Consider the following 25794-nt stretch of genomic DNA (forward strand, 5'->3'; position numbering starts at 1 on the left):
GCCCCTCATTCATTCCCGGCACGTGCGACGAGTCTTTTAATTTACACGCATGTCCCATGGACTTTAGTTGGCATGGACGCAAAGACCACAAGAGCGGTCTATGTCGCCCGTGGGAACGGCCGCAATCGAGAGGCCGAACAGCACGTGCGAGGGAGAATTAAGTCTATCAACACGTGCACGGCGGCGTATCAAGTCGATTCATCGAGGGACCTCCGCGGAGGCACGGAACTCTCTTTTTCTTTGGTGTTTTTTGACTTGGGAGGCCTTCGAACACGTTATGTAGAAGCCAAATTGGAGGATGCTTCACTTTGTTCATTTCTCATTTATTAGATTGACTTCCACCCGTCAATGCATTGCTACTATAATTTCCCTCCACTATTATTATTATTATTATTATTATTATGAAAAAATATTAGAGATATATTTGGCTTTAATATATCTTTTTAACTCAAATTAGTCTATGTTAATGATGATTAGTCATGGCTACCATGAGCTCATTTCTAAGGGAAAATATGCTATTTCATATTTTAACTCGAATTGTCGTGCCAGAACTTAAAAGAGTATATACATCTTTAATCTCTGTGCAAAATATACTAAGGCCAAATTACACACTGTAATTTTTCTCGGTCAAAATAGATAGGCAACTATTTCTACGTCCTTTTCCAGATCTAGTCGAGCTCGATCTTTTGCTGAGGTCCTCAGAGCTCTTTGCATTCCAGTCTCTCACGTCCTAAAAGCTAAACTCCGGCATCTCTCGATACATCTCGAGTGACTCCTTCTTCTCCAACCTCATCTGCCGATGGAACCTCCTGATGAACACATCAGCAGCGTGGTCAACATCATCCTCGAGGCTGATCTCTGAGCCATTCCCTTTGGAGTCATCATCTTCATCCTCCTCCTCGTCATGATCATCAAAGAAAGAGTGCATCAAGTCATCATAATTATCGTCTTCGGCAGACTCCACCAACTCAGTGCGGTGAGGACTCGAGAACACCACTTCGTTTGCTGCATCAAACAGCGCAATCGCACGGCCACCGGTACCTCCACCGATCCGGTGGCCCAGCAGCGACTGGATGTTTTCCGACACTGCACTCAGCAGCACCTTCTTGCTCCGAAGCAGCCTGAAGACGGTGAGTCTGGTTCTCGTGGCGATAGCTTTGTTCTTAAGCGCCATGGACTTGCTTTTCACGGTCGCTGCGAGCACGGTGGCTATGTGCTTAAGGAGAGTGGCAGCCCCGTTCTTCATCTTGATGGAAGGAGGACTGGCTGCGCTCCGAGAAGCAAAAGAAGATGGAAGTAGCGGCTTCAGGAGAAATGGAGAGACGATGTGCTTTGGCATTCGGAGGAGCATTCGTTGCAAGAGAGCTGGATCAAACTTGTTGGTTGCTGGTTTGCCATGGGCCTTGTCATGTTGGGTTCGATGCATCATTTATAGTGGTGCTTCAGCAGCTTTAGGAGGGAGTTGTGGCAGCAATAATCAAGAATCAGTGGAGTAGCCACTAAGAAAAGCTAAACTAAAGTTGAAGGAAAAGATACGAGGGAAAGTAACCAATACTTACATCAATACCAGGAACTAAAATTAGGTATGGAGGACACATGGTCCTTTGTGATGGGTTGCATTCTTGTGGTGGCAAATTCCTACACCTGGGAGCAAAAGAGAGCTTCTTCTCACCACTCCTCTGTACATGATGATCATTTGCCTGTCGTGGGGTTTCCTAGCTCTCTACTTTTGCTTTCTTGCCTTTTTGTTGTTCCTGTACTCCTTTTAAGGTGTGCAGATTTTTCAGAACAAGTTTGCTTCCGATGGAAAGCTGTATACAGTTTGCAACTTCATTTCTCATTCTCTTCCATGATTATAGATCCCAAGTTTTAGGTCAGAATTGGAGTCAAGCCAGCTTGATATGGAGGGTAGATGAGAAAACAGACTATGCAACCTCTGAATGTTGTTTTCTCATCAAAAAGCTATATGAGAGAACAGATTGTTATGTGCAACCTCTGAATGTTGTTTATCGTAAAGTGGGGAGATAAAATAATCGCCACCCCCACATGAATCACGTTGACGTCGAGTTGAAGAACTTGTCTTCGTTCTCAACATCCAAGTGGAGCACTTAGTGCAAACACAACACTTTGGCATGGCAATTAATCGACATCTAACTGGTAGATAGACATGACTCTATGAATGTAAAGTAATTTTCCAGACAAAATTACTAACACGATAGTTTATTTATATGAACCTTTTGATGTATCCAAATGGATGATGATACCAAGGCACAAGGATGAAGGTTGGCTCGAGAAGAAGAGAAGGAAGAACTGGTGGTTGTTTTATAGATTTGGAACCCTCCTATTTTGTGGAAGATGATGATAATTTGAGAAACTATATAGGATGGATAATCAAGGATTTTATTGAACCATATTAGGTCGATTCAAGTAAAATAATATGACCATGTAATGAAAATAAAATCATTTGATAGAATGATGAAGGGTAATACAATGGCATCATATGTAAAAAGTAAATAGTCAAGACTCCTTGTGGTAAATAAACTACTATTTAGCAAAAAAAAAAAATAAAATTAACTAAACCATTTGTTTTATATTTTTATTGCATAATTTTAATATAAAACATTTAAAGAGAAAGTCAAATTCTCAAAGTTAATATAAAATTATATTAAGATCTCACAAATATCACCTAAAGTTCATTTGTAAATGGTTTAAACAAAAAAATAAAAAATAAACTCATTTTTTGGAGCAATTACACTTTTTTTTTAACATTGTGTAAAAATAATGTAATATCTTGAATGCATTGTATGAAATAGCTATGTTAACAATTTATATTGAGGATTATTATGAATTAAACAATTAAATTATAATATTTTTTAAATTTTAGTGCAAATAATATTTGCACTATTAGATTTGCCAAATACTTCAAAAATAATGCTTAACTCTATTAGAGTATAAAAAAAATATCACATATACTTATTTTAAAAATAGTTTAGCTTATACATTATTGGAATTTTTATTTATTTATTTTAAGAATGATTACATCGTTTAATATAATGCAATTGAAAAACAGTGCAATGATATTAATGTCTTTTTTAGTTTGTCACAAATGTATTTGACCAGTAATATCATTTCTATCTAAATAAAAATTAGTGACAAATTCAAGTAGTGGGTTTTTGGATGAGGATATTATCCTTTAGCAAAAACGAAACTATGGTTTTTCTTGTAAAGGTACCTTTACTTGGGAACATCTCTCTCTCTCTCTGTTATAGTTTCTCATATTGAAAGCTTCTATTTTTATTTTCTTGAATATAGAGTATATATATATTTTCTTGAAGAGAAAAAAAAAGGTGATGGGCCCCCTTTTCATCGTTTGGGCTCCATTTGGGTCCCTTTTTATTTTTCGCTTTTTAGTGAAACTAACCTGATGCAAAAATACATCAATCAATTTTTAGGGACAAGAAAAAGCTGTGATCAAGAAAAAAAGATAAATAATGCTAGAAATATTCGGTAGTCAGAGTCTTTAAATGCAAATGATAATTAAATTATTAGAGAATTTTATGGGAAGAAAATAATTTAAAAGCATTACCACTACATGACAGGGTTAAAAAGAGAGGCCTTCCAATCTGAGCCGTCGATAAATGCTCGAATTTATTCATAGAAATAATACACTTTTTGCCTGCCACACACGTGTCTTATCAGGTGTGGCCCCGCCTCTCCTTGCCCACCGCCTCGTCTTCCGCGCGGCCCCACTTTCTTGATCCAATAACCAAAAGGGTCGATCAGGCGAGTAAGTGAAAGGAGGGCAGAGAAATGGACATCTTCCCTGACATAATTGGTGGGTCCAAGACGCCTCCCGCCCATCGTCGTCGCCGTCTTGGAAGGGGGTATTCTGGCGGTAAAAATAATAGTAGAAATTCGTTTCTTGACCACGCGTCGGAGGATGATTGGCCAAAGCATGATAGCATGGTCCGGCATGGCGCGCATGCTCCCAATCACATCACATGCATCTCTGTTTTCCCGCGCTAAAACGGAGGGCGATCCCTCCGATTATAAAAGGAGGCGAGAGAATGGGAGGGAAACAAAGGGGAAGAGCGAGACAGAGATTGAGATCAGAAGAGAGATAAAGCAGGGTTTTGTGAGTCTCCTTTCCCAAAACCCTAGCCCCGTCTCCGCCTCGATCCACCGCCGTTGCCGCGCATTCCCGGCTGGATCTGGCGATCTCCGGTGGGCTCCGCGTCCTGGATCGAGAGACTCGAGTTCAGAAGGAAGTGATTTTGGCGGAGATCTTTTGGTTTCTATAAGTCCTCCTTTCTTTGGACCTCTCTCTGTTCCGAGATTTTGAGAGTTGAGATGGTTGGTCGATTAGGGTTTCGCAGTGTAGGGTTTTGAATTGATGAGATCTACTGCTGCTTCGGGGATGGAGGACATGAAGCCATCGATTGCTTCACTCGCAGATGACGACGGCACTATGGAAGCTCGGTTTGCTGATCTCTGCAAGGTTTGGTTGAGTCGTGTTACATTTGTTTGTTTCATGTGTTGTTCCTTGATCTGTTGTATTATAATCTGTAATTTCCCTGCTTTCTATTTGTGAGTAGAGCAAGCTGAGTCTCGATGAGAGCACGTTGAGGCAGGCAATGGTTTTATTCAGGGAAAGTAGGCACGTTCTCGTGGCAAATATGTCGGCAATTGGAAGTGGATTGGTAATGCATCTTCTTTTAGACTTTTATCCGGGGTTCGTTTGGACCAAGATGGAGTTTCAAAATTGATGCTTTTGCTCTTTGTTCCCAAGCCTGAGGAGATCGAGAGGTTATGGTCTGCATTCATTCTGTACTGTGTCACAAAGCTGAGCAAGGCGAGATCTAAGCAAGAGAAGGAAGAAAATAGTGTTTCGCTCTGTCAGATATTGAGAGCATTTAAGCTGAAGTTAGCTTTCTTTTTCTTCCTCAACATTCTTGTTGCACCGTTTCTTGGGTTTGTTTGACTGAATTTCTGTTTTGTATTTGTAGTGTTGTGGAGTTCTTTAAAGAAATGCCACAGTTTTGTCTCAAGGCTGGTTACATTCTAAGTGGTTTATATGGTTCGGAATGGGAGAAAAAGCTTGAGGTACTGGAAAAATCAGTTATCAATAGTTATTAACTCCACAAACCAACTCATTATTGACTCCTGCCTATTTTTCTCTCTGATTAGCTAAAGGAGTTACAAGCAAACATTGTTCACTTGAGTCTTCTAAGCAGGTATTTGTTGTCACTTTGTTGATTTGTTTAACAACCTACTGCTACTAGGTTGTCCAGTCAAGTGTTCCGAGACTGAACTGTTGAAATATCATTTTCTGTGCAACAAGGAAGATGGATTCCTTTTGCACTCATTCTACAGATGGATTAATGTTGTCATACTATTGGAAAATTTTGCATGCTGAAGGACCAACACTAGGATCAGAATGACAAATCTATGCAATGAGAGTTTCACTGTAATCTAATTGTATTCCCTACTTTATCAGTTGGTATAGTTTGCACAAGGCTGCACAGTTTTACATAGGCTTGTGCGGTATATATCAGAAAAATGGCTTGTGCGGTATATATCAGAAAAATTTAAGGCTATTACTTTGCTAAAATCATCACTTGCCAACATAAGATGTTGAATCCAATCTAATCCTGTTAAAACACTTAGGAGGAAGCTGATTCTTTTATAAACCATAGGAATTATAAATGCATCTCTTTACAAGTTCCAAAATTATGCTCTCATTGCCAAATGAATCCCCAGCTTGGTTGAGAGCAATAGTGCTATCAGAGCATTGCATGTCTCTTTTCATTGTGTGCCAAAACAAAGTAAGGATATATAAATGAAAGTTGAAGTCATGATGACCCATTTTGTTCTTCCTCAACTATCATTGTTCATAGGCCTATATATTGTCAGTTTGTTGATTGGTAATTAAATAATTTATGCATAGTTGTGTTTGCGAGGAATGAAGAACTTGAGAGTCTACAAATGAAAAACATCAGCTGATGGATCGTACATTGAGGAAGCCTAAACTTCTCATTGTTAGAGGGAGGACACAGCTTGTTATGTTGATATTCATTTGTTGACACTATATTAGATGTATACAGTAGGATCAGTTTCTATACTATTAAGTGATGAAGATTTTGTTTTGAGATAAAGTTAGGACTTTTTGGTCCAGTCTTAACGCTCCATATAGTTTGCACCTTACCAATGTTAATTAAATAAACTATATGCAAGCTTTGACAACAGTGTTTCATTTTAGGATTCAGCATTTAATCTGGAACTTGAGTTTTTTCTTATTTATTTTTATTGGCTTTTTTTCTGTAACTCGAAAGAAGTCTGATTCACCTATCAGAAACCAGTAATAAATACAGAATATGGATTTTTTTTAATATGGCAATTTGTAGCTCCATGTTCCTTATATAAGTTGCTAAAATCTGACCCTAATATTAGATTTTCCTTCCAAGGATATCCTCCCTGCCCTTTCTTTTTCATGTCTAACTGCATGGTTGTGAAAGTTTTGGATTATTATCATGTCTAACTTAATTAAGCTCAATTACCAGTTCAAATGGAAGTATTTAAGCATAAACATTTAATGCCTGACATGGTTAAAGAACCCATTTGTGAAATGTTGAACGGGTTTGAACTGAATTTGTGGTTTTTTTACATTGTGCTATAATTGTCGTTGTTGATTGTAATTACTTTTTTTTTGGGTATAACTAAGTTTGTCATGATGGTCCTGAACATGCGCTTCATCAGGTACTATAAACGGGCATACGAGGAACTGTTCTTGCAAAATGATGCAAAAAGCAGTCAGGATTCAGCAGTGTCTTGTGCTAAGGATTATGTTTCTGACTGCCATCGATTTGGATGGTTGTTATTTCTAGCTCTCCGCATCCATGCATTCAGTCGCTTCAAGGATCTAGTGACTTGCACTAATGGATTGGTTTCCATACTGGTTAGTCTTTGCAGTGTCTTTTTTTCTCTTTTCCCCTATATAGTTAGATGCATATATTATCCATGTTAGGCGGTAGACCTTGCATAAAAGATGCTCTAGGGAACTGAAACACCAACATGTGGAAAAGGAGTCAGATGCTCACCGTCCAGCTGCCTGGATGGTGCATTAGTCTCTGTAATGTTACCTCACTAGGCATATAGCTTAAATTATCTGTTATGTTATTGTCAATGGAACCATTTGACTTAATTTTCAAGTTACTCATTGTCATTATTCTTTTATAGGCTGTACTTATCCTTCATGTTCCTGTCCGCTTTAGGAAATTCGTTGTTCAAGATTCCCCAATTTTTGGTACTGACATTTTATTTCATCTCTAACTTTGATGCTGGTCTTTTAAATTTCATTTCCCATATTCATGTTGTTAATACATGACAGTTAATATGGTTACCATACTTTTTTCAGCTAAAAAATCAGGCAAGGGCGTCAACCTTCTAGCTTCTCTCTGTGACAAATATGATGCATCGGAGGACGAATTAAGAAGAGTGATGGAAATGGTAAATAGCTTGATAGTGAATATTTTGAAGAAAAATCCATGCTCACTTTTGGAAGGCAAAAAGGAAAATCTAGCTCACATTGACACAGGTTTTAAGTCAACTTTATGTTCCCTGTTTTATGCCGTCTAAATAATTGTGTCGGAAGAAATTAATCATTATCATTTGTTTTATAGATGGTCTGACATATTTTGAAGATCTCATGGAGGAAAAATCATTACAGTCAAGTATAGTTATCTTGGAGAAAGATTATGATGATGCAATTCTTAAAGGTGAACTAGATGAGCGTATGTTTGTTAACGATGATGACAGTCTTCTTGGCAGTGGAAGTTTGTCTGGAGGTGCTGTTAACATTTGTGGAACAAAGGTAAAGATGTAACCTTGAAAATTATGTCCATTCCTTGGTCTTGGGTCTTCCCTTCCATTGATGTATGTTATGTAAATGTAGCGGAAGTATGATGCGATAACTTCCCCAGCAAAGTCTATCACAAGTCCAATGTCTCCACCATGTTCTCCTGGATCACCATTAAAAGGAGGTCTTATTGGGATCTTTAAGATAGCTCCTGCTACACCAGTTAGCACTGCAATGACTACTGCAAAATGGCTTCGAAGCATTATATCTCCTCTTCCTTCAAGGCCTTCATCAGAGCTTCTCCGATTCCTTTCATCTTGTGACAGAGATGTAACCAGTGATGTCATTCAAAGGGCCAGCATAATACTTGGAGCCATTTTTCCATGCACCTCTTTTGGGGAGCGGTGTGTTTCGGTAAGTATGCAAAATGCTGCTCGGATGGATAGTATTTGGGCTGAGCAGAGAAAGTCAGAGGCGCTTAAGTTATACTACAGGGTTTTGGAGGCAATGTGTAGAGCAGAGTCTCAGATACTGAATGGAATCAACCTTACTTCTTTGTTATCAAATGAACGGTTTCATCGCTGCATGCTTGCTTGTTCAGCTGAACTGGTTTTGACTACACATAAAACAGTTACTTTGATGTTTCCTGCTGTTCTGGAGAGAACTGGCATAACTGCTTTCGATTTGAGCAAGGTCATAGAAAGTTTTGTTCGTCATGAAGAAACTCTTCCACGTGAGTTAAAAAGACATTTAAATTCATTGGAAGAGAGGCTATTAGAAAGCATGGCATGGGAAAAAGGTTCATCAATGTACAATACCTTGATAGTAGCAAGACCAACTCTCTCTGCAGAAATAAATCGTTTAGGACTGTTAGCAGAACCAATGCCCTCTCTTGATGCTATTGCTGGGAGCTATAATGTTTCTGCTGCAGGCTTGCCTCTGCCTTTTCAAAAGCAGGAACATTCACCAGGTATACAAGATAGCCACTTGTTAATGGTTAAATTCTATTATTTCCTATTGAAGTGCCCTGAAGTATTTTCTTTGTTGAAGGAAAATTCATTATACTGGTTGGTTTCCAAATGGTATTTTGACTCTGCAGGTTTACCAGAGTTGATCCAAAACTAGCAAAGTGACATTCGTAGGAGGACAAGCATATACTTTATATAATCATTAGATCACAATGCTAAACCCTTTATCTATTCTTACTTTTGTAATTTGCATTTCTGTTGCATAATTCCTTTTGACATCGCAAAGTTTAGTCGATGACCATTGAATATATCAGATTTTTTGCTTTACATTTATGCTTTATATATTGCTATCAACACATGAGACTTCTTTTATTTAACTTAAGCAAAGCTGTATGTCAATTTCTGAATGTCAATGTGACATTAAACACATTGAATTCACTTATAATTTCCTGATATAAGCAAGATTACACTATATTTCTATTAAGGACTTGAAACTAAGAATCTTTATCATCTCCATTTAGTTAATATCTTCTTTTCGGAAAATTATGCATTACATTTTCATGATCACCATATTTTTGTGATTTAGGCCTCTGTAAACCACTTCTGTTCCAATATTTAAGTTTTTTTCCTTTTCTTTGCATTGCCTAACTATTGTCAAGATTCTCTTCTCTTGTGCATATCTCAAATCCATAGCCACTGGATGAGCATCTTGTTTAAATGTTCCACCAATTCCTTGGAAACACTTTTTCCCTTTACTCAATTATATCTCATCAATGGCGATTCCATTATTGCTGAGTACTGAACTGAATTGCTGTTGCCTGACTAATTTTTTACAGATCAAAATGGAGATACCATATCTCCTAAGAAAGCATGCAATGACTATCGAAATGTGTTAGTGGAGCGCAATTTCCTAGCATCACCAGTTAAGGATCGTGCATTTAACAGTCCTAAATCTAAATTACCTCCTCTTCAGTCTGCTTTTGCCAGGTTGATGCCTTTTTTTTTAATTTGAAAATTTCATTATTATCAAAATCCTGATGAGATTTGGATCTGAAATCTATCCACAGTCCAACCAGGCCCAGTCCCACTGGAGGAGGGGAAACTTGTGCTGAAACAGGAACCAACATTTTCTTTAATAAGGTAAAGCTTGAGTCTTGTGTAAATAGTGATAGATATATGAATTGATGCTCAGACCACTGAGGTGACTCATCTGTTTTTCTAATTATGTTATTTTCCTGTGTTCTTTATAGATTGTGAAACTGGCAGCTATCAGAATCAAAAGCTTGAGCGAAAGGCTTCAGCTATCTCAGCAAATATTGGAGCGTGTGTATTGTCTCATTCAACAGATTCTCACTCATAGAACTGCTCTTTTTTTCAATCGACATATCGATCAATTAATCCTTTGTAGCTTTTATGGGGTTGCTAAGGTATATTTTTTATGCTTAGAAGTTCCTCATTTATTGCTTGTGACAGTCACTTCATGGTTATGTTTTCATCCACAGATTTCTCAACTCAGCCTAACGTTTAAGGAGATCATTTATAACTACAGAAAGCAACCTCAATGTAAACCTCAAGTTTTTCGCAGTGTTTTTGTTCACTGGCCATCGACAAGCCGAAATGGAGTAATAATTTTGAATTTTCTTCTCTTTAAACTGAAGCCTTGTATTCTCTCATGCTGACATTATATGCAAACAGAAAACAGGAGAGGAGCATGTTGATATCATTACCTTTTACAACGAGGTATTCATTCCCTCAGTTAAGCCCTTATTGGTGGAATTAGGACCTGGTGGTGTGAATAATAGAAGTAACCGATCTCCTGAAGACAAGATTAGTTCTGACTGTAGGTTAATGTTTTTTTATTCTAATACTATGTTGCATATAATATTGCATGTGGTTTTTGAATTAATATCTTTTCCCGATGAAACAGGCCAAATTCCAGGATCACCTAGGATACCGCCATTTCCAAATCTTCCAGACATGTCTCCAAAGAAAGTTTCTGCTGTTCATAATGTTTATGTTTCTCCTCTGCGATCGACAAAGGTATGTAGTTTTGTTCAATCATCATGTCAGTTTCATTGTTATCCACTGAAGAGTAGTCATGTTAGTTCACTTTTTAGTGAGAAACCTTGTTGCTTCAGAGGCTAGACATGATTTCTAGAAATTTATCTTGATATTTTTTGAATTGAACATATTGATTGAAATTAGCAATCAAGTTCTTTTAGCTTCAATTGGAGCAAAAGGATTTGGAAGAACAGAAACAGAGAAACAGTGTACTTTTTAATAAAGTTTTTACTCATTCATTCCACTAGGATGTCTCCACAGAGACATTAGAGAGAAATAAAGTCTATTTAAGCAGAGAAAAAGAAGAGATGCAGCTTAAAAAAGACATTGATTGCATCCACTTGGCAGCAACACATTCTCTTTTTAGTTAGATTAAATATGTTTCCTTATTTTTCCTACTATAGGAACCTTATGATGAAAATAAAAGGAAATATATAGCCAATGAGATCTATATCCGACACTATGTAGTTTCAGTTTAATCTTATGTGACTCTAGAAGGCCAATTGCCTGCCCTTTTTAGTAGCCACTTCCAGATACTGTCCTAACCTTGCAGAGGCAGGGGCATGTAGCCTTATAGTAACCGACACTATGCAGTCTCTCAGTTTAATCTTATTTGACCCTAAAAGGCCAATTGCCTGCCCTTTTTAATAGCCACACTTCCAGATACTGTCTTAACATTGCAGGGGCATGTAGCCTTATAGTAACCATAAAATAAGCTCTACCAAAATGGAAGTAAATTGCTATGTCAACTGTCTTTCATGCCAATCTGGTGACTAATGTTTTTTTTATGAATTTATGATATTAACAATCATCATCTGTAGCATTTATCTTATACAGATTCAAAACCGAAAAGAAAATAGTCTACATTTGAAGAAGCTTGTTGCATGATGAACATGTCAATCCTTTGAGCTAATCCTATTCCTGCTAAGATATGAACAAGTTTCATCAGAGAGCAACCATCCGTAGTTTATTAAGTGGCTGCAAATAAGTATGAAATCACTTGGCGAGCATATTTTCTTTGTTGAAATCACTAGAAGAGTTCGTATCCAACACTAGCTGAAATGAGCAATTTTATGTGAAATAAGAGGAAGGTTAAAGGAAAGAACTAACTTTTTGGGAAAAAAAAATTATTGCCCTGGATAGAGTTGAACAACTGGAAATAGTTCACGATTCTTCATTTCCTGATGTGTGCTGTCTTAATGCTACTGATCTTTGTTGCTAACTGCATAGCAATTCTAAAATAAAATGTCTTTTATTCCACCTTTGTGATAGAGCGAGTTGAAAGACCCCCTACCTCTATTAAAACAATAGTTAGATTCCATCGCCAGGGTCCAGATTCTAGAGCCAGAATTTCCATATGACCTTTGCGTGGACTTGCATCGCTTTCCAGTTGTCTCTGAAAAATGTCTCGAGGCTTTTTCCAAGTTATAAGACGTCATCTTGCTGAAGTCCTGAAGGTTAAGCAGGGGTGAACTTGCAACTCATTTATGAGGGAAAGAAAACCCTAGTATATCCGTCACTGTACATCATTCTCATGAAGAAGTTGCAAATCAGGTTTCATGTACTAACACCTGTGCAGACAGTACTAATTGTGTAAACTTGAATCAATCCTAAAGAAGTTTGCTTGTATGCCTGAAGGATGGTTATTGCAGATTGAAGATACTAGTCAAATCTGAACAGAGCTACACGCTGCCATCAATCTTTCACCCTTCTGTCTTGTTTTTTATGTTTCTTCTGTTGCATAGGCTCTTTTTTTAATGTCACTCCCATCAAAAGAAGTCTTGGAAATGAGGATAGCTTTCATGTGCTTTTGACAACTAGGTTGATATATATATATATATATATATATATATATATGCTTCTCACTTATTTATGCTAAAGCCATATTCAATATTTCCAGATGGATACTTTGCTTTCACCAAGCTCCAAGAGTTACTATGCATGTGTTGGCGAAAGCACTCATGCTTATCAGAGCCCCTCAAAAGATCTGTCAGCCATCAATAACCGTCTAAATGGGTATCTAAACTTGTTTTAAATGCTTGTGTTGCATTTTCAGCAATATTGTAACTCCTATGGTGTGCTTTATAAATTTCTGCAGTGGAAGGAAGGTCAGTGGCAGGCTTAATTTTGATGTGGTGAGTGATTTTGTCGTAGCTGGTACTCTCCAGGATGGCAATTCTGCCTCTTCAAGCACTGCTGCTCCTACCACAACAAGTGTTGCAAAAGCTGAGCAACCTGAGCCCTAATTGCTTAATGTAATTTACTAACTAATTTATTCTAACCTGCCATTTTCTGATGTTCTTACTTCATATGCCTTATCCCTACATGAGATTTCCTGGGGGTCTGATGCGAGCAGTAGAATGCTGTAGAATAAAACAATGCGGTGCCCCTGAAGCCCCCATTTGCTGAATGTTTTGTTTTTGAATCTTTGTGGCACTCTCATCCTCCTTAATAAGTCTATGCCTGCTGCTGAGTGGTGTTCATATGATCAGGGTAAATGAATCCTGTTGATTTTGAAAAGCTCGGAATTGCTTCATCTGTGGGCTCTACAAACTAGAACATATTAGGTCAGTTTTATCCCTAGCAGTGCAGACATTACTGTTTTGTTGTATTTCATAGTTAAAAGCTATTTTATCATCGTGTGTCCTCATCTCCTTCTTAGTTGAAATCATCTCATCGCATCATCTTATCTTTTTCTAGTACATGATTACTGCAGCATTGAATATTTATTTAGATTGGTTATGTGATTTTGTTTTGTGTCAGATTTGAACCTGGATTTGCTATAGAAATCCCGAGTACCCAGTCTTGTTCGAAGGATGCATGAACCCATTTAATAGTAATTGCCAACCACTAGATGTACAGTTGTTCCTGTATCAGTCGTTGGATTGACAGTGAGATTGTACTGAGATGATAGCTTGGCCAATCGAGCCGCTACATCTATACACTAAGCTATGCATTTCATTATTATATTCTTATCGTTGCTGTTACATGATGTTAGATAACAATTGTTTGCATTTATAAATGACTAACCCTAGTCGTGATTGAGGTTGAAATAGGAAAAACAAGTCACGGTGGGCTTCACATTGTTCAGAAAGGACCTATAATAAATCGGTTACATAAGACCCGAGTCAATTCAAAATGCTGATACGAGCGAGCAGCTCTTTGGTGGGAAAAGCTCCTCCGTCAACTAAATCTTAGTACATGGGTTAATGATTAGCTTCTTGATTCGATGAATGGGGACAGATTATTTTTGCGATGGCTTCTTCCTGGCAGGTCGACCAGCATTGGCGATGGCTGTGGTTGTTAGGGTCATAAAGATGGTAGCTGCTGAGGTACCTTGCAATTTCACACGATCTCGGATCCGAACCTAATTTATTATGTAGTTACGTGGCACACAAATCTAGTTTAAGTGGGCTGAATAGGCACGAATATTAAAAAAAAAAATAATAATTCAACCGACTATCATCCAAAAATCTTGTGATAAACTGTTTAGGTCTTTAATAACGCCACTGATGATTGATTCTTTCCACATCGTCTCCTACAATTCTTAAACGAGTCATGTAGTGAGTGTCTTATATTTATCTCGATCACGTAAAAAACTATGAGAGTTATCTACATTGTTGGATACAAATATCTGCAATTCTTAAAGTACTGAAGAAAGAAACCTGCAACCATTTATTAATTTAGTCTCTGAATTTTTGTCCTTTTCAATAAAAATTAAACTACGATTCAAAGTTAGTTATATAATCTCTGTAGGGAATTTTATCATGTATGTATGTATGTATCTCATTGATCCCAATCGGATCAAACAAAAGAGAACATGTTAGTAGCGATCTCTGATGAGATCATCAATCTTTAGACGGCATTTCTGAGCCGTGATTAATGTCAAGTCGATTTCGGTTCCAAATCATGTCTGACGTGACATCCATCTACAGAAAAATAAATAAAGATAGTAGTAATGGAGAAATTTGCTAGACAGACGATTTCCAAATAAATCACGTAGATATCCCAACAGGTTTTCAATTCAAGCATCATATTATGAGTTGTGAACTTATCTAATTAATGGTAGGCACTTTGTCACGAAAACAGGAAAAAAAATAAATCGTATCATATCATATCATCGCATTAACGATGCCGTATTAAATCAATCAAGTGCATGCATGATCCAAGTGGAGTTCCGATGACCACAAATTTCAAGGAGAATCATCGGCTAAGGTAGAGCCACGGAATCGTACCATAAAGACAGTTGCCATCTTCCCACCCGTTCCACATTGCAAATCAAAATCGTGGTATAGAACGTTGAACCACTTTATAGTGGTTAGGGAGTCCATCAAATCGGATTTGTATATGATGCCCACCCCACAGCCACAGCCCCCTTTTAAGCATCGTGACTTGACCTCTCTAATTTGTCTCTCTCGATATTGCCGTCACAAGAAACATTAATGCCGAAAGAAGGGTGCATCAGCGTTGACGATGACTCCATCCTGCTATTTGGGCCAGGAATTGAAACTAAATTACCCTTAGAAATAGGAGTCATATTTATGATGAAATTGAAATTGTCGATGACGATGATGATGATGTTTCCACGATCTAAAATCATATATGAAAAAAAAAATTAAGATTATATATAATAATGATTCTTATCACAGTATGTAAACTGCAATATAATAATATAATAAAAATCAATCACAAAAATAAGAAATAGTTTTTTTAGGTTTATGGATTATTATTATATATAGTCTAATCGAATTCAATTCCCATCTAACCAAATGCGATTCAAAATGATTTTTTGAGCGTTTCTGTCCCCTACACCAGCGATGATCACTCACTCATGCATGGTGAGATTACTACACCCATCGCTTGTCAACTCGTACAGGTATAGTTGTCCATCGGCTTTTGCCCACGTTTGGACTTTCTTGGTGGATTCGGAGTACTCGGGAAGAACAAACCTAATCAATGACTGACCTGCCGACACCAATAAGATTAGAGAGGGATTGACAACTATTTTTAAAATTCTTGAGTCCACAAGGATTTTTAAATATTAAAATGATTCGAAAAAAAATTCTTAAAAAATTAATGTTTTATTATTTTATAAATATCTTTACGATTTAATAGGAGATAATATATGAATGAGAAGATATCTCTTGTATTTTTCTCGAGGGTTTAAGAGGTATTTGAAAAAATAGTTAAGATTATCGTTGAAGGTGTTAAGAGGAGGGAGAAAAACTATACGTGAAGCCAACGATAATGGACAACAAAGAGGTGAAAATTTGAAAAATATTTTTATTATATTAAATATCTAATATCTACTGGGATAAGTGAATGTTAGAATCTTTACGAATTCTAAGCTTGAGATTGATATTTTTAAAGGATCGACCTCCTTAGAACCCTATAAGAGTTCCTTCCTCCATGTTGCTACTCAAATATTATTAAAAAATTTATCTATTTCTCGTCAAAAGATAATGAATATATAACTATTTATAGAGCTTCTAAATCCTAACTCTTAATATGACTTCTCGTCAAAAAAACTCGTACTTTTGATCAACTCCCAATATTTTTATAAGAAGCAATCTTCAAATTAATCCTATCCCGATCTCTTCACATCTTTAATAGGAGTCATATATCTTTAATAGGAGTCAGTTAGAGGAGTCAGTTAGATAGGTTTTATATGAATGTCTTTTTCAACGAAACTTAAATAAGTCTGACCATAAACGAGTAATGATTAAAACATACAAATTTTACGGGTAAATCACCCAAATAAAGAAGAGTTCAAAATATATACATTACAGGGAGAGAGGGAGCATTGAAGGCTGCTTCAGTCGGTCAAGAAAGAAGATTGCATTAAAGGCTTCTTTGGCCAATCTAGTTGGGCAGCACGTCATCTTTAACACGTGGCTTCTCCAATTATGCATCACGTCATCTTTAACCGCTTGCTCTTTCCATGTTGCTGCCACACCGCATGCACCTCATGCTTTGCTATCTATATATATATATGTGTGTGTATACACTATCGAAATCTCAGCATCCGAACACCACTAGACGTTTCGAGAGAAAGAAGCCCAAAAAAAGAATGGAGGCTGAGCAGATTAAGACTCCAGTCTGTGGTGGCGACGACAACGTCATTAACAGTGAGAAGGAGAAGACAAAGACGGCGCTGATGAGGGCCTTCGTCGAGCGTCGAGATCCAGATGCCAAGGTATCATACTTTCTCTGTCTCCTTGTCTCGTTGATCATGGTGGTGGCTTCCTTTCATGCATCACCGGTTTCCGGTTCTCATCACCACCACCGATTCTGCCAGCTACTTACTACTGGTTTCAGAACACCTTTGTCGGTGAAAGACTAGATAGATGACGAGAGACCGTAGTAAAGATGGTAGGAAGGAACTATACGAGTCGAGGAAATTAAGACTGCGGACCAGAGGAGGAGGAAGAAGAAGAAGACGATTCTGAAAGCACAAAGCATTCAACTTTGACAAAATTGCAAATTAAGCCAATATCCTCCTCACCCGACCGTAAATGAAAATGATAACAGTAGTTATCAGCATTAATTATGGTGAATGGCTTGCGTTTTTCAGGGGTTTACAACGTATTAGATCCGAAATCTTTCATATGTAGAGGCACTTATTGCAAACGCTTTCCGTGCGGAGCTTTTTGGCATTATGTTAGGAATCTCTACTTGCCATTGCTTTGGTAGTTGGTTCCACCTAAAGGTGCGACTATCAACATAATTGTGTTGGTTGAGTGTTAGAAATCAGATAGACATGTCCGTCGCATCGTGTGGTGTGCGGATGTGAATCGAGTCGAGGTCCCACTCGGCTACCAACTTTAATGCACTTGAAAATATACGTCTTTAGAGCGTGTTGTTCTTGCTCAAAAGTCTTCAACTCCGGTGGCTCAACGTGTCATAAATTCATAGTCATCTTGCAGCTCGCACTGTGACCGACTCTGTCTTCGTTGCCGAAGACTAAACCTACATCAAAACTTCAGTGCATCATTTTGTGTTCGAACATCTATTCGGATGGAAATTGTATTTACTTGCTTGGTTGCTACGCGCAGGAGGTAGACAACCTGACGCTCAGAAGGTTCTTGCGCGCACGCGATCTGGACATCGAGAAGGCCTCTGCCATGTTCTTGAAGTATCTCAAGTGGAAGAAGACCGCTGTGCCGAATGGTTTCGTCTCAGAGACAGATATCCAGAATGAGCTCGCTCAGACGAAGGTTTTCATGCAAGGGCGTGACAAGGCAGGCCGCCCGATAGGGGTCGTCTTCGGTGCAAAACATTTCTACTCCACGCGAGAGATGGACGAATTCAAACGTAAGTAGTAATTCGATTATGGAACAAACTTACAAGATATCAGAAAGACTATGCTTTCACGATCGATGAGACGAGTATCTCACGCATGCTTCGGTTTGCTTGAAATCTCTCAGGTTTCGTGGTTTACGTCCTTGACAAACTGTGCGCCAGGTAATTTTCCCATGTCATACAGTACTATCGCGCTGTGTCTGCAGATAAAAGACTGATGTGAGTTCGAATCGGAGAAGTTTTCGACTCGCATAGGCTTTCTGGAGAGAGCTCGACATCTGACCGAAAGCCCTGCAACATCATACACGTTCTTGCCTACTAAAAACAGAGTGTTTTCATGCTCGATGATTGCCGAATTTGATCCATCTGACGATGGCCATAATTGTTTGCAGTATGCCCGGTGGTCAAGAGAAGTTCGTCGGCATCGTGGATCTGCAAGGATGGGGTTACTCCAATTGCGACATCAGGGGATACATCGCAGCTCTTGATATTATGCAGGTCGGTCTCACGATTGCTGCAATTACTCCTCCTCGCATCGAAATCCATATCTGCACTGACATTTCATATGAAAGATTTCCTGAAAATTATGTATATGATCCTCATCTCTTCGTATAAATCAAGCAATATGGTTATGTTTTCGAGTTGCCATCCGCAGAACTACTATCCAGAGAGGCTAGGCAAGGCTTATATGGTCCACGTACCGTATCTTTTCATGAAGGCGTGGAAGATCATATACCCATTCATCGACAACAACACCAGGAAAAAGGTGATCTAATTCCATTGTCCATTCGAGCATCGTGTTGGATACTTGTATAACGACGCCATTGCTTGAACGTAGTATGCATGCTCTTAAAGTTTGTGTGATGATGAACTGCAGATTGTGTTCGTGGAGAACAAGAACCTGAAAGCTACTCTGATGAAGGACATCGAGGAGAGCCAGATTCCACAGACGTACGGCGGAGAACTGCCTCTGATTCCCATCGAGAAGTCAACGATGTAGGTCGTTGGGAGTCGTCAACTCGAGCTCTCGTGATGATTCCAAGTCTACAACGCACTGCAAACTGCTTCGGTTTCAGCAAAATAACCCGAGATGTCAATTTCTTTTCCAAACAAACTTCAGATTAATGTCAAGAACGCGTCGTCCATCTAATTTGCATCACTTTTATTTTGGATTTGGGGATCATGGCTTTTCCAACGAATCTAACCAGTTGACCCTCTCATGGATTTGCCAAGAAAACACTTAGCTTGCCCCTAGAGGCAAGCGAATAAGCTTCTTTAAGAACGCACGCAAATCGTCATTAGGCACCGTCGACCAACTTAAACATGTATCGCATCACTCCTTTTAGACATACAAAATGCAACTTTTACTGGGCTTAAGGCCCCCCATCTTAAAACAACAGACAAGATTCGGTCAACTTTAAATAATAGCGAAGAGCAATTCACTATGGAAAACATGAAGCGACGAAGAACATCAAGACGATTACTTACCTACTTCGATACATTAACATGTTACAGACTCGCATTTACCAAAACCTGTTCAGATCAGTAACAAGATAATATCGGGGACCAAATCTTGAATAGTTTGATCCGAACGATACGCCTCACAAATTCAACGACTTGGAAGGCTGATCGAATCTCGAACGCTATGACCTAAATAAAAAAAAAAAGTCATAAACCGAACACGAATAATTTCTTAGCTTTAGTTTATCAAAGCATTCAGTGCAAAACCAGAGTAGAAAACAACATTTTCGACAATGAGACTGGCAGTGAATCTCCATTTCGATTATATGGGTGACATAGATAGTATATATCTATGTTTTGTTTTTACTAATAGAAATAAGATTTTTCCAACTATACGAGAAAATCACTTTGAGGAAAATCTTCAGAAATCCTTCGTTATAAATAGGAGCGGGGTATATTAATGTATTTAAGCTAAAGCTTCTTCGATAATTATTTTTATCTTCTAATATTTTCCATCATGGTATCAGAGCAGTGAGAAAAGCGAAACTTCGTTATTGCCTTTGGCCAGCGACCAATGCCGCTGCAGCCAAATTCCTAAGAGACTTCATCGATCCAAGATCTGTATCTTTGATAGGAGCAATCTCTCTATTAAGGAAAATCCTCTATCGAGAGAAATATTTCCTCATAATTTATATAAATAGGAGAGGGACATATTAATGTATTTAAGTTAAAGCTTCTTATCTTCAATAAAGCTTCTTGAATAATTATTTTTATCTTCTATTATTTTTTCATCATTTACTATTTTAAATTTATTTTATTATCATGATTTTTTACTCTTAAAAATATTAAAAAAAACAGTGACCAGACATCTTATATGATTTTTTTTGAAATAAAAAAATTTATTTGTTAATCGAGATTATCAATATCCCTAAATATTACCCTTACTCTCCAAGTAAGAAGGGATATAAGTGTGTATATATATATATATATGTATATATATATAAATAAATAAATATATATATATATATATATATATATATATATATATATATTTATACATGCATATATATATATATATACATATATATATATACATATATATATATATATATACATATATATATATATATACATATATATATATATATATATATATATATATATATATATATATATATATATATACTTTGGAAAGACAGTCAATAAATAAAGCCCAGTTCCCGGCTTTCCATTTCCGGTTCCCGCTCTCCCGGTATAGTTTGCCCCACTGCCACCTTTGGCACGGATGGTGTGTGACGTAGACAAACACACACAAACCCGACTGTCTCCCGAGGCTCAACCCCTTTCTAGCTATTTCCCCCTCCCCTCTTGCTCTATTGCTCCAATCCAAATTAATCGAATTCTTCCTCTTCTCCAATTATCCCTCTCGATCCAATTCCCCTCTTCCGTTCGATTCACCGTATAGTTCGCTCCATCGATTCAGACGTTGGATTTTCTTTTGATTCATACTGAAACCCTAGCTCGATTTGTCGTTACGAGGTGAGAGTTCACTTTTACGTTTATTTTCATTTTTTACCTTGTAATGGATCTTGAATTGCTGGTGTTTAGATGGTCGGCGACGCGGGGGAGTGCGTCCCGGTGGCTCTGTCGGTGGCGCCGACGGTGGCCCCGGCCACTGGAGAAGCTGCACCTCCGGAGGTCTCTCCCGCGGTCAAGGCGTCAAGGAGGTGTAGCGCTAGGTACGAGGGCAAGCAGCGCCCTTACTTTGGTACGAAGCGCCCGCGCCCGGATACGGCTCCGAAGAAGGAAATCGTAAAGAAGAGGGCCAGAATGGACCTCGGCCTGATGCAAGCTTCTACAAGTGATGGTAATGGTGTTCCTGGTGAGTTTAGTGCTGATGGTGAAGTTGGCTGCCATGACCAGCAAAACGGAGAGGTTAAGAGTGGTTATGTCCAGGTCAAGGAAACTCTGAGGGCCTTTAACAGTCACTATCTTCACTTCGTTCAGGTTCGCCTTCTCCTGAACCAAGTACAGTGTGATGATAAAATAATGTTTGCTAATAAAAGTGTAAATTTGAAATTAATATCATAATTTACTGCTAAAGAATTGTGGTATGTATAAAAGAATGTATGGAGAACCAGAAAGGCGATAATGGTTAGTTTCTGCCTTGGGCAACACCGTCCTGTTTTCAGCCTTTTCTTGTGGCTTTTCTGGGAGATGTTTTGGTATTGAAAAATGTTATTACTAAAATGCTCACGTACTAAGAAAAAGAAAATCAGAACATTTTTGGCTGAACAGTGATGGGTGTTTCTTGGTATGTTTTTTGAGGTTTTTTTCATTTTGTTGATTGAGTAGTTTTGAATTACATGAACAATGCATTCATTCTTTGGGATATTGAACTTAAATTGGATGTCTTCACTAAATCTAAATGAAAGGTAAGGTTAAAGAGACATGCATTCTAGCTGGAAGTATGCTGACCTAATTGGTGTCAGTGTTACATCCAATTTTACATAGGAATGGACGTAAAATGAACTTACATGTAAAACTTTAGGATAGTCAAATTGTTTTTGTTTATGAGCATTTTTTTAATATGATAATGATATTTTCAGAAGAGAATCCTAATTTTTGTATGAAATCCGAGAGGTGCCCCTGGTCATATCATGAATTATTAAGTAGGTGAATTATGGAAACTTCAGGACTCCAGTCATCATTTTGCATTTGTATACGATGAATTATGCTTCTTTGTGTACACAAGTATTCCGTAATAGAAACAATATTGACCAGATGTTTTTTACATGTCCAGAAACTAGGCATGCTGCTGCCAATGACTGTACATGTGCGGAAAGTGTTGATTTATTTATTTTTGGATTGTATAGGACTGTTGTAAGATTGATAATGCAAGTGTTATGCTACCAATCTCGTTTGTCAATGTATAATTCTACAGGCAAATCGATGCCTTCGGAAGTCCTGAACGCTTACCGATCACTTTTTGTAAATCATTTCAGCACTAACTGATACATACAGAATATATCCTTGGTAAGAGATGTTTTGTATGAGTTCATGGAACAAATATGCGCATTGGTTACATCAATAAGAAAATTGTCCTTGTTTTTTCCAAGTGGCAAACCTAAATGAAATAAAAAGTTTCTCTTGTGAATCTACATGTCATCGCAATCACAGAAAGCTGGATGTACTTAAACAGGCATTGATTTCTATCGAACAAGAAATTTCATGAATAGCACGAGAATGTTTGTGATTGTACCAAATAAAATTGTTTATACCTTGTGAAGATAGGTGCTTCCTGTCAACCATGTGTGATTCGTTATACGTTGAGTAACCTGGGACAGTAATAGTTGATGGTATTCTCTCGCATCTGGTATCTCAGTGTTCTCTTCTTTTATAATACAGGAGGAGGAGCAGAGGGTTAAGCAAGTTGAAGCTAAACTGTCGGAACATCCTAAAGATTCAAAAAAGAAGGTGGGCCTCAACTAATAACTATGTTGGTTCTATATTGCAGTTGTGCTGTTACTCAACACTATGGATTTGCTAGAAATTAAAAGTGCCATGTTCTCAAAATGGTCTTGCAATTTAAAATTAGTTTAGGTTATCCCTAGTTTGTGATTATTGTTCCATGTAATTAATACTTTATGAAGCAATGTTCTACCTCTATGTAACTAATATTGTATTTAATTGATGTTTGTGTAGGCTGTGGGTGATACTGAAGGGGAAGTAAAACGAGCTTCTAAACGACCTGATCTCAAGGCAATTTCAAAGGCAAGTGTTTCAGTCTTCTAAATTAGTATATAAACTAGTTTTGTCGAAGTTAAGCTCCAACAACTTGTGAAATCTTTATTATAGTTCTGCTTGGATTGGTACATCTTGAAAACCCACTAAATACTCATGATACCTAAGAATCTAAGAAAACTTAAAAAGTAGATTATTGTCGGAAGTTGCTTATTTTCTTTTTGGTATCAAATGTGGACGTCACTGCACTTTAAAGATCATAGAAAAGATTAAGGTTTAAAGTTTGAAACTCACGGATTCCTCTTGAATAGAGAGAAAATTAGTGAAAAAAATTGATTTTTAGCAAAAGTATCAGCTATAAAAGTGAACAATTTCTTTGAAGTAGGATGATAACACTTATCATCCTATAGTTGTTTTGTGTGGAGAAATAAGCAAGGAAGACACATTTGAGGGCGAGGATCAAGTTTACCATAATGTTGAGAATGAATATGAACAAAAAAGATACAATCGAATATCTTGGATGAAAAGTCACTAAAGCCATGAAAGTTAAGAAAAAACTTTGAGAGAAAGTAATTGTAGTTTTATGTTCTAAAACTTTAAAGAATAGTTGATTTATTAAACAAGTAGCAATTAGTATTGCTTCTTCCCAATATGCCTTAGGCACTTTTTTTTTTCTGAAAGAATAGGGTGTGTGTTACCTCAATAAGACTTGAAGGAAATAAAGCAACTACTTCGATAATAATTATCATTGAAGGAAATAAAGCAACTACTTCGATAATATTTGGGATCCATAAAGATTCCTAGCATCAATATGAATTAATAGAAAATTATGAGATGATTTTTTGTTGCTCAATGGAAAGAAAACGCTGTAGTGTTTGGTCAGTTAACAAACATCTTAGTAAAAATCATTAACATTGATGGTATATAGTAATGCCCGTTATTAGTCTGAAAGGTGGATGTCTGGGATGCATATGAGTCCAGTTGTGGACTTTAGTAAATGAAAATTTTGTTGAAAGATACATTGATGGTAAATAGTTTATTCATTACTATTGCCTAATTCAGATAGTAAATCCCTTTATTAGTCTGAAAGTCAATTTCGGTGAATAAGTCTGAAAGTCATTTCAATTTTCAAGTCATTAATTGGACTATTGTTATTTAGTTGTACATAAAATCTTGTTTTTGAGGATCAATTATGGGCAAAATTAGCAATGTTTGTCATGATAAGTTTTTTTGTCAGTCTTTGTCAGAATGAGCTTTCTTTTTGTTTTGAAAGTGGTAGACAGGTGACTCTGGTACCTTTGTTATATTAGAAACCTATTTCTTTCATAAAGTCCTTCTCCCTAAAGGTTCTCAATGCTGTTTAAAGGTCTGACATTGGGAGGTTAGAAAGTATAGGATGCATAGTCTTTTCGACAAAACAATAGGTTTCTTGTGATCATATGAGACAGCTTTCATATGAGTTCTTTGTCAGAATTGATGCATCAATCTTTTTATAATTGAAATTTTAGTTGGGATAATCTTACACTGCATAATATTTTCTAAGAAACAATAGATCTTTTAACATACATGATAAAGCTTTCATGTCAATTTATCAGAATTGATGCATGCATTTTGAAAATTGTTAACGCCCTGACACACTTATATATGTTATGTATAAATAAATAACTATGCATGTTCTCATATGTGAAATTTCATTTGAAGGTATATTTTAGCTGGATGATAATCATTGCTTCTATGCACGAATTTATGATGATTTAAAAAATTATTCAGTATCATGAGTTGAGTAGATATTGATTTTGGTTTGTCATCAATCATTGTTTAAAATTTTTTGTTTAATTTCTTCAAAAACTTTGTTTGCCAGATGATTGAAAATGGATCAGTTCTCTGTCATGAGAAAAGGATCGGTCATCTTCCAGGTCAGTTATTCGAAGTTTGAGTATCTTTTGATAGGTTGCATTTGGTGCTGATATTTATGCATGTGTTATTTGTAAATATTTTTTTGTTATGCTCTTTATTCATCTTGGTAAATGCACATGATAGCATATGTTACTAAGCTTATCTAGTATGTTCTGTTGTGTTTTGGTAGGTATTGGTGTTGGACAACAATTCTATTCACGTGCTGAAATGGTGGTTTTAGGTGTACATGGCCACTGGCTAAATGGAATTGACTACTTGGGAGGCTCTTATGCCAAACAGGTAATTGATATGATATCCTTATTGACTCGTGGATGTTCTTATCAAATTCTTAATCATTTTTTATGGATTATGTCCTATTTGTTTTTTTCATTTAAATAGAACAACATGAAAATCATCAGGCTTAATTTCCCAAGTATTTGGGGTGGCTATGTTAACCTTTCTTTGCCACTGAACTTTGTTTAGGCAGTATAACTAGTAAAACTAAGA

General features: G+C 37.2%; 3 protein-coding genes across 7 annotated transcripts in view; all 3 read left to right on the forward strand.

The window, feature by feature from the left end:
* The first annotated feature begins 4093 nt into the window (after window positions 1–4093).
* On the forward strand, window positions 4094–13781 carry LOC135581680 (retinoblastoma-related protein-like). 3 transcript variants are annotated; one of them, XR_010498477.1, is made up of 20 exons: window positions 4246–4498; window positions 4596–4700; window positions 4790–4923; window positions 5007–5103; window positions 5188–5234; window positions 6757–6955; window positions 7237–7303; window positions 7415–7594; window positions 7680–7870; window positions 7952–8825; window positions 9660–9810; window positions 9891–9963; window positions 10074–10250; window positions 10326–10445; window positions 10519–10663; window positions 10751–10863; window positions 12785–12900; window positions 12983–13139; window positions 13377–13451; window positions 13648–13781. XR_010498477.1 is itself a non-coding variant. In XM_065161983.1 (19 exons), the coding sequence occupies exons 1-18, from the start codon at window positions 4394–4396 to the stop codon at window positions 13128–13130; spliced, it is 3042 nt and encodes a 1013-aa protein (XP_065018055.1). In that variant the 5' UTR covers window positions 4094–4393; the 3' UTR covers window positions 13131–13139; window positions 13377–13521. The 3 variants fall into 3 exon arrangements, 2 of the variants coding, with proteins under 2 accessions (XP_065018055.1, XP_065018054.1); XM_065161983.1 differs by lacking the exon at window positions 13648–13781 and having other exon boundaries at window positions 4094–4498; window positions 13377–13521; XM_065161982.1 differs by lacking the exons at window positions 13377–13451; window positions 13648–13781 and having other exon boundaries at window positions 4094–4498; window positions 12983–13188.
* Window positions 13782–16892: 3111 nt separating this feature from the next.
* Window positions 16893–19345, forward strand: LOC135644900 (uncharacterized). The gene is made up of 6 exons (XM_065162863.1): window positions 16893–17080; window positions 17940–18198; window positions 18312–18348; window positions 18579–18684; window positions 18842–18952; window positions 19064–19345. The coding sequence occupies exons 1-6, from the start codon at window positions 16955–16957 to the stop codon at window positions 19184–19186; spliced, it is 762 nt and encodes a 253-aa protein (XP_065018935.1). The 5' UTR covers window positions 16893–16954; the 3' UTR covers window positions 19187–19345.
* A 1530-nt stretch (window positions 19346–20875) lies between these two features.
* Window positions 20876–25794, forward strand: part of LOC135645970 (histone-lysine N-methyltransferase, H3 lysine-9 specific SUVH4-like) — a 39095-nt gene continuing 34176 nt past the window's right edge. For 2 of the 3 annotated variants that reach the window (XM_065164962.1, XM_065164963.1), the window contains exons 1-6: window positions 20876–21186; window positions 21256–21654; window positions 23056–23124; window positions 23353–23421; window positions 25253–25307; window positions 25478–25587. In XM_065164962.1, the coding sequence (XP_065021034.1) occupies window positions 21256–21654; window positions 23056–23124; window positions 23353–23421; window positions 25253–25307; window positions 25478–25587 (702 nt within the window). In that variant the 5' untranslated portion in view covers window positions 20876–21186. The remainder of the gene's footprint in view (window positions 21187–21255; window positions 21655–23055; window positions 23125–23352; window positions 23422–25252; window positions 25308–25477; window positions 25588–25794) is intronic. The other variant, XM_065164961.1, reaches the window with a different exon arrangement.

This window comes from Musa acuminata, chromosome BXJ3-8 (genome assembly GCF_036884655.1).
Source record: "Musa acuminata AAA Group cultivar baxijiao chromosome BXJ3-8, Cavendish_Baxijiao_AAA, whole genome shotgun sequence".
NCBI classification, from domain to species: Eukaryota; Viridiplantae; Streptophyta; class Magnoliopsida; order Zingiberales; family Musaceae; genus Musa; species Musa acuminata.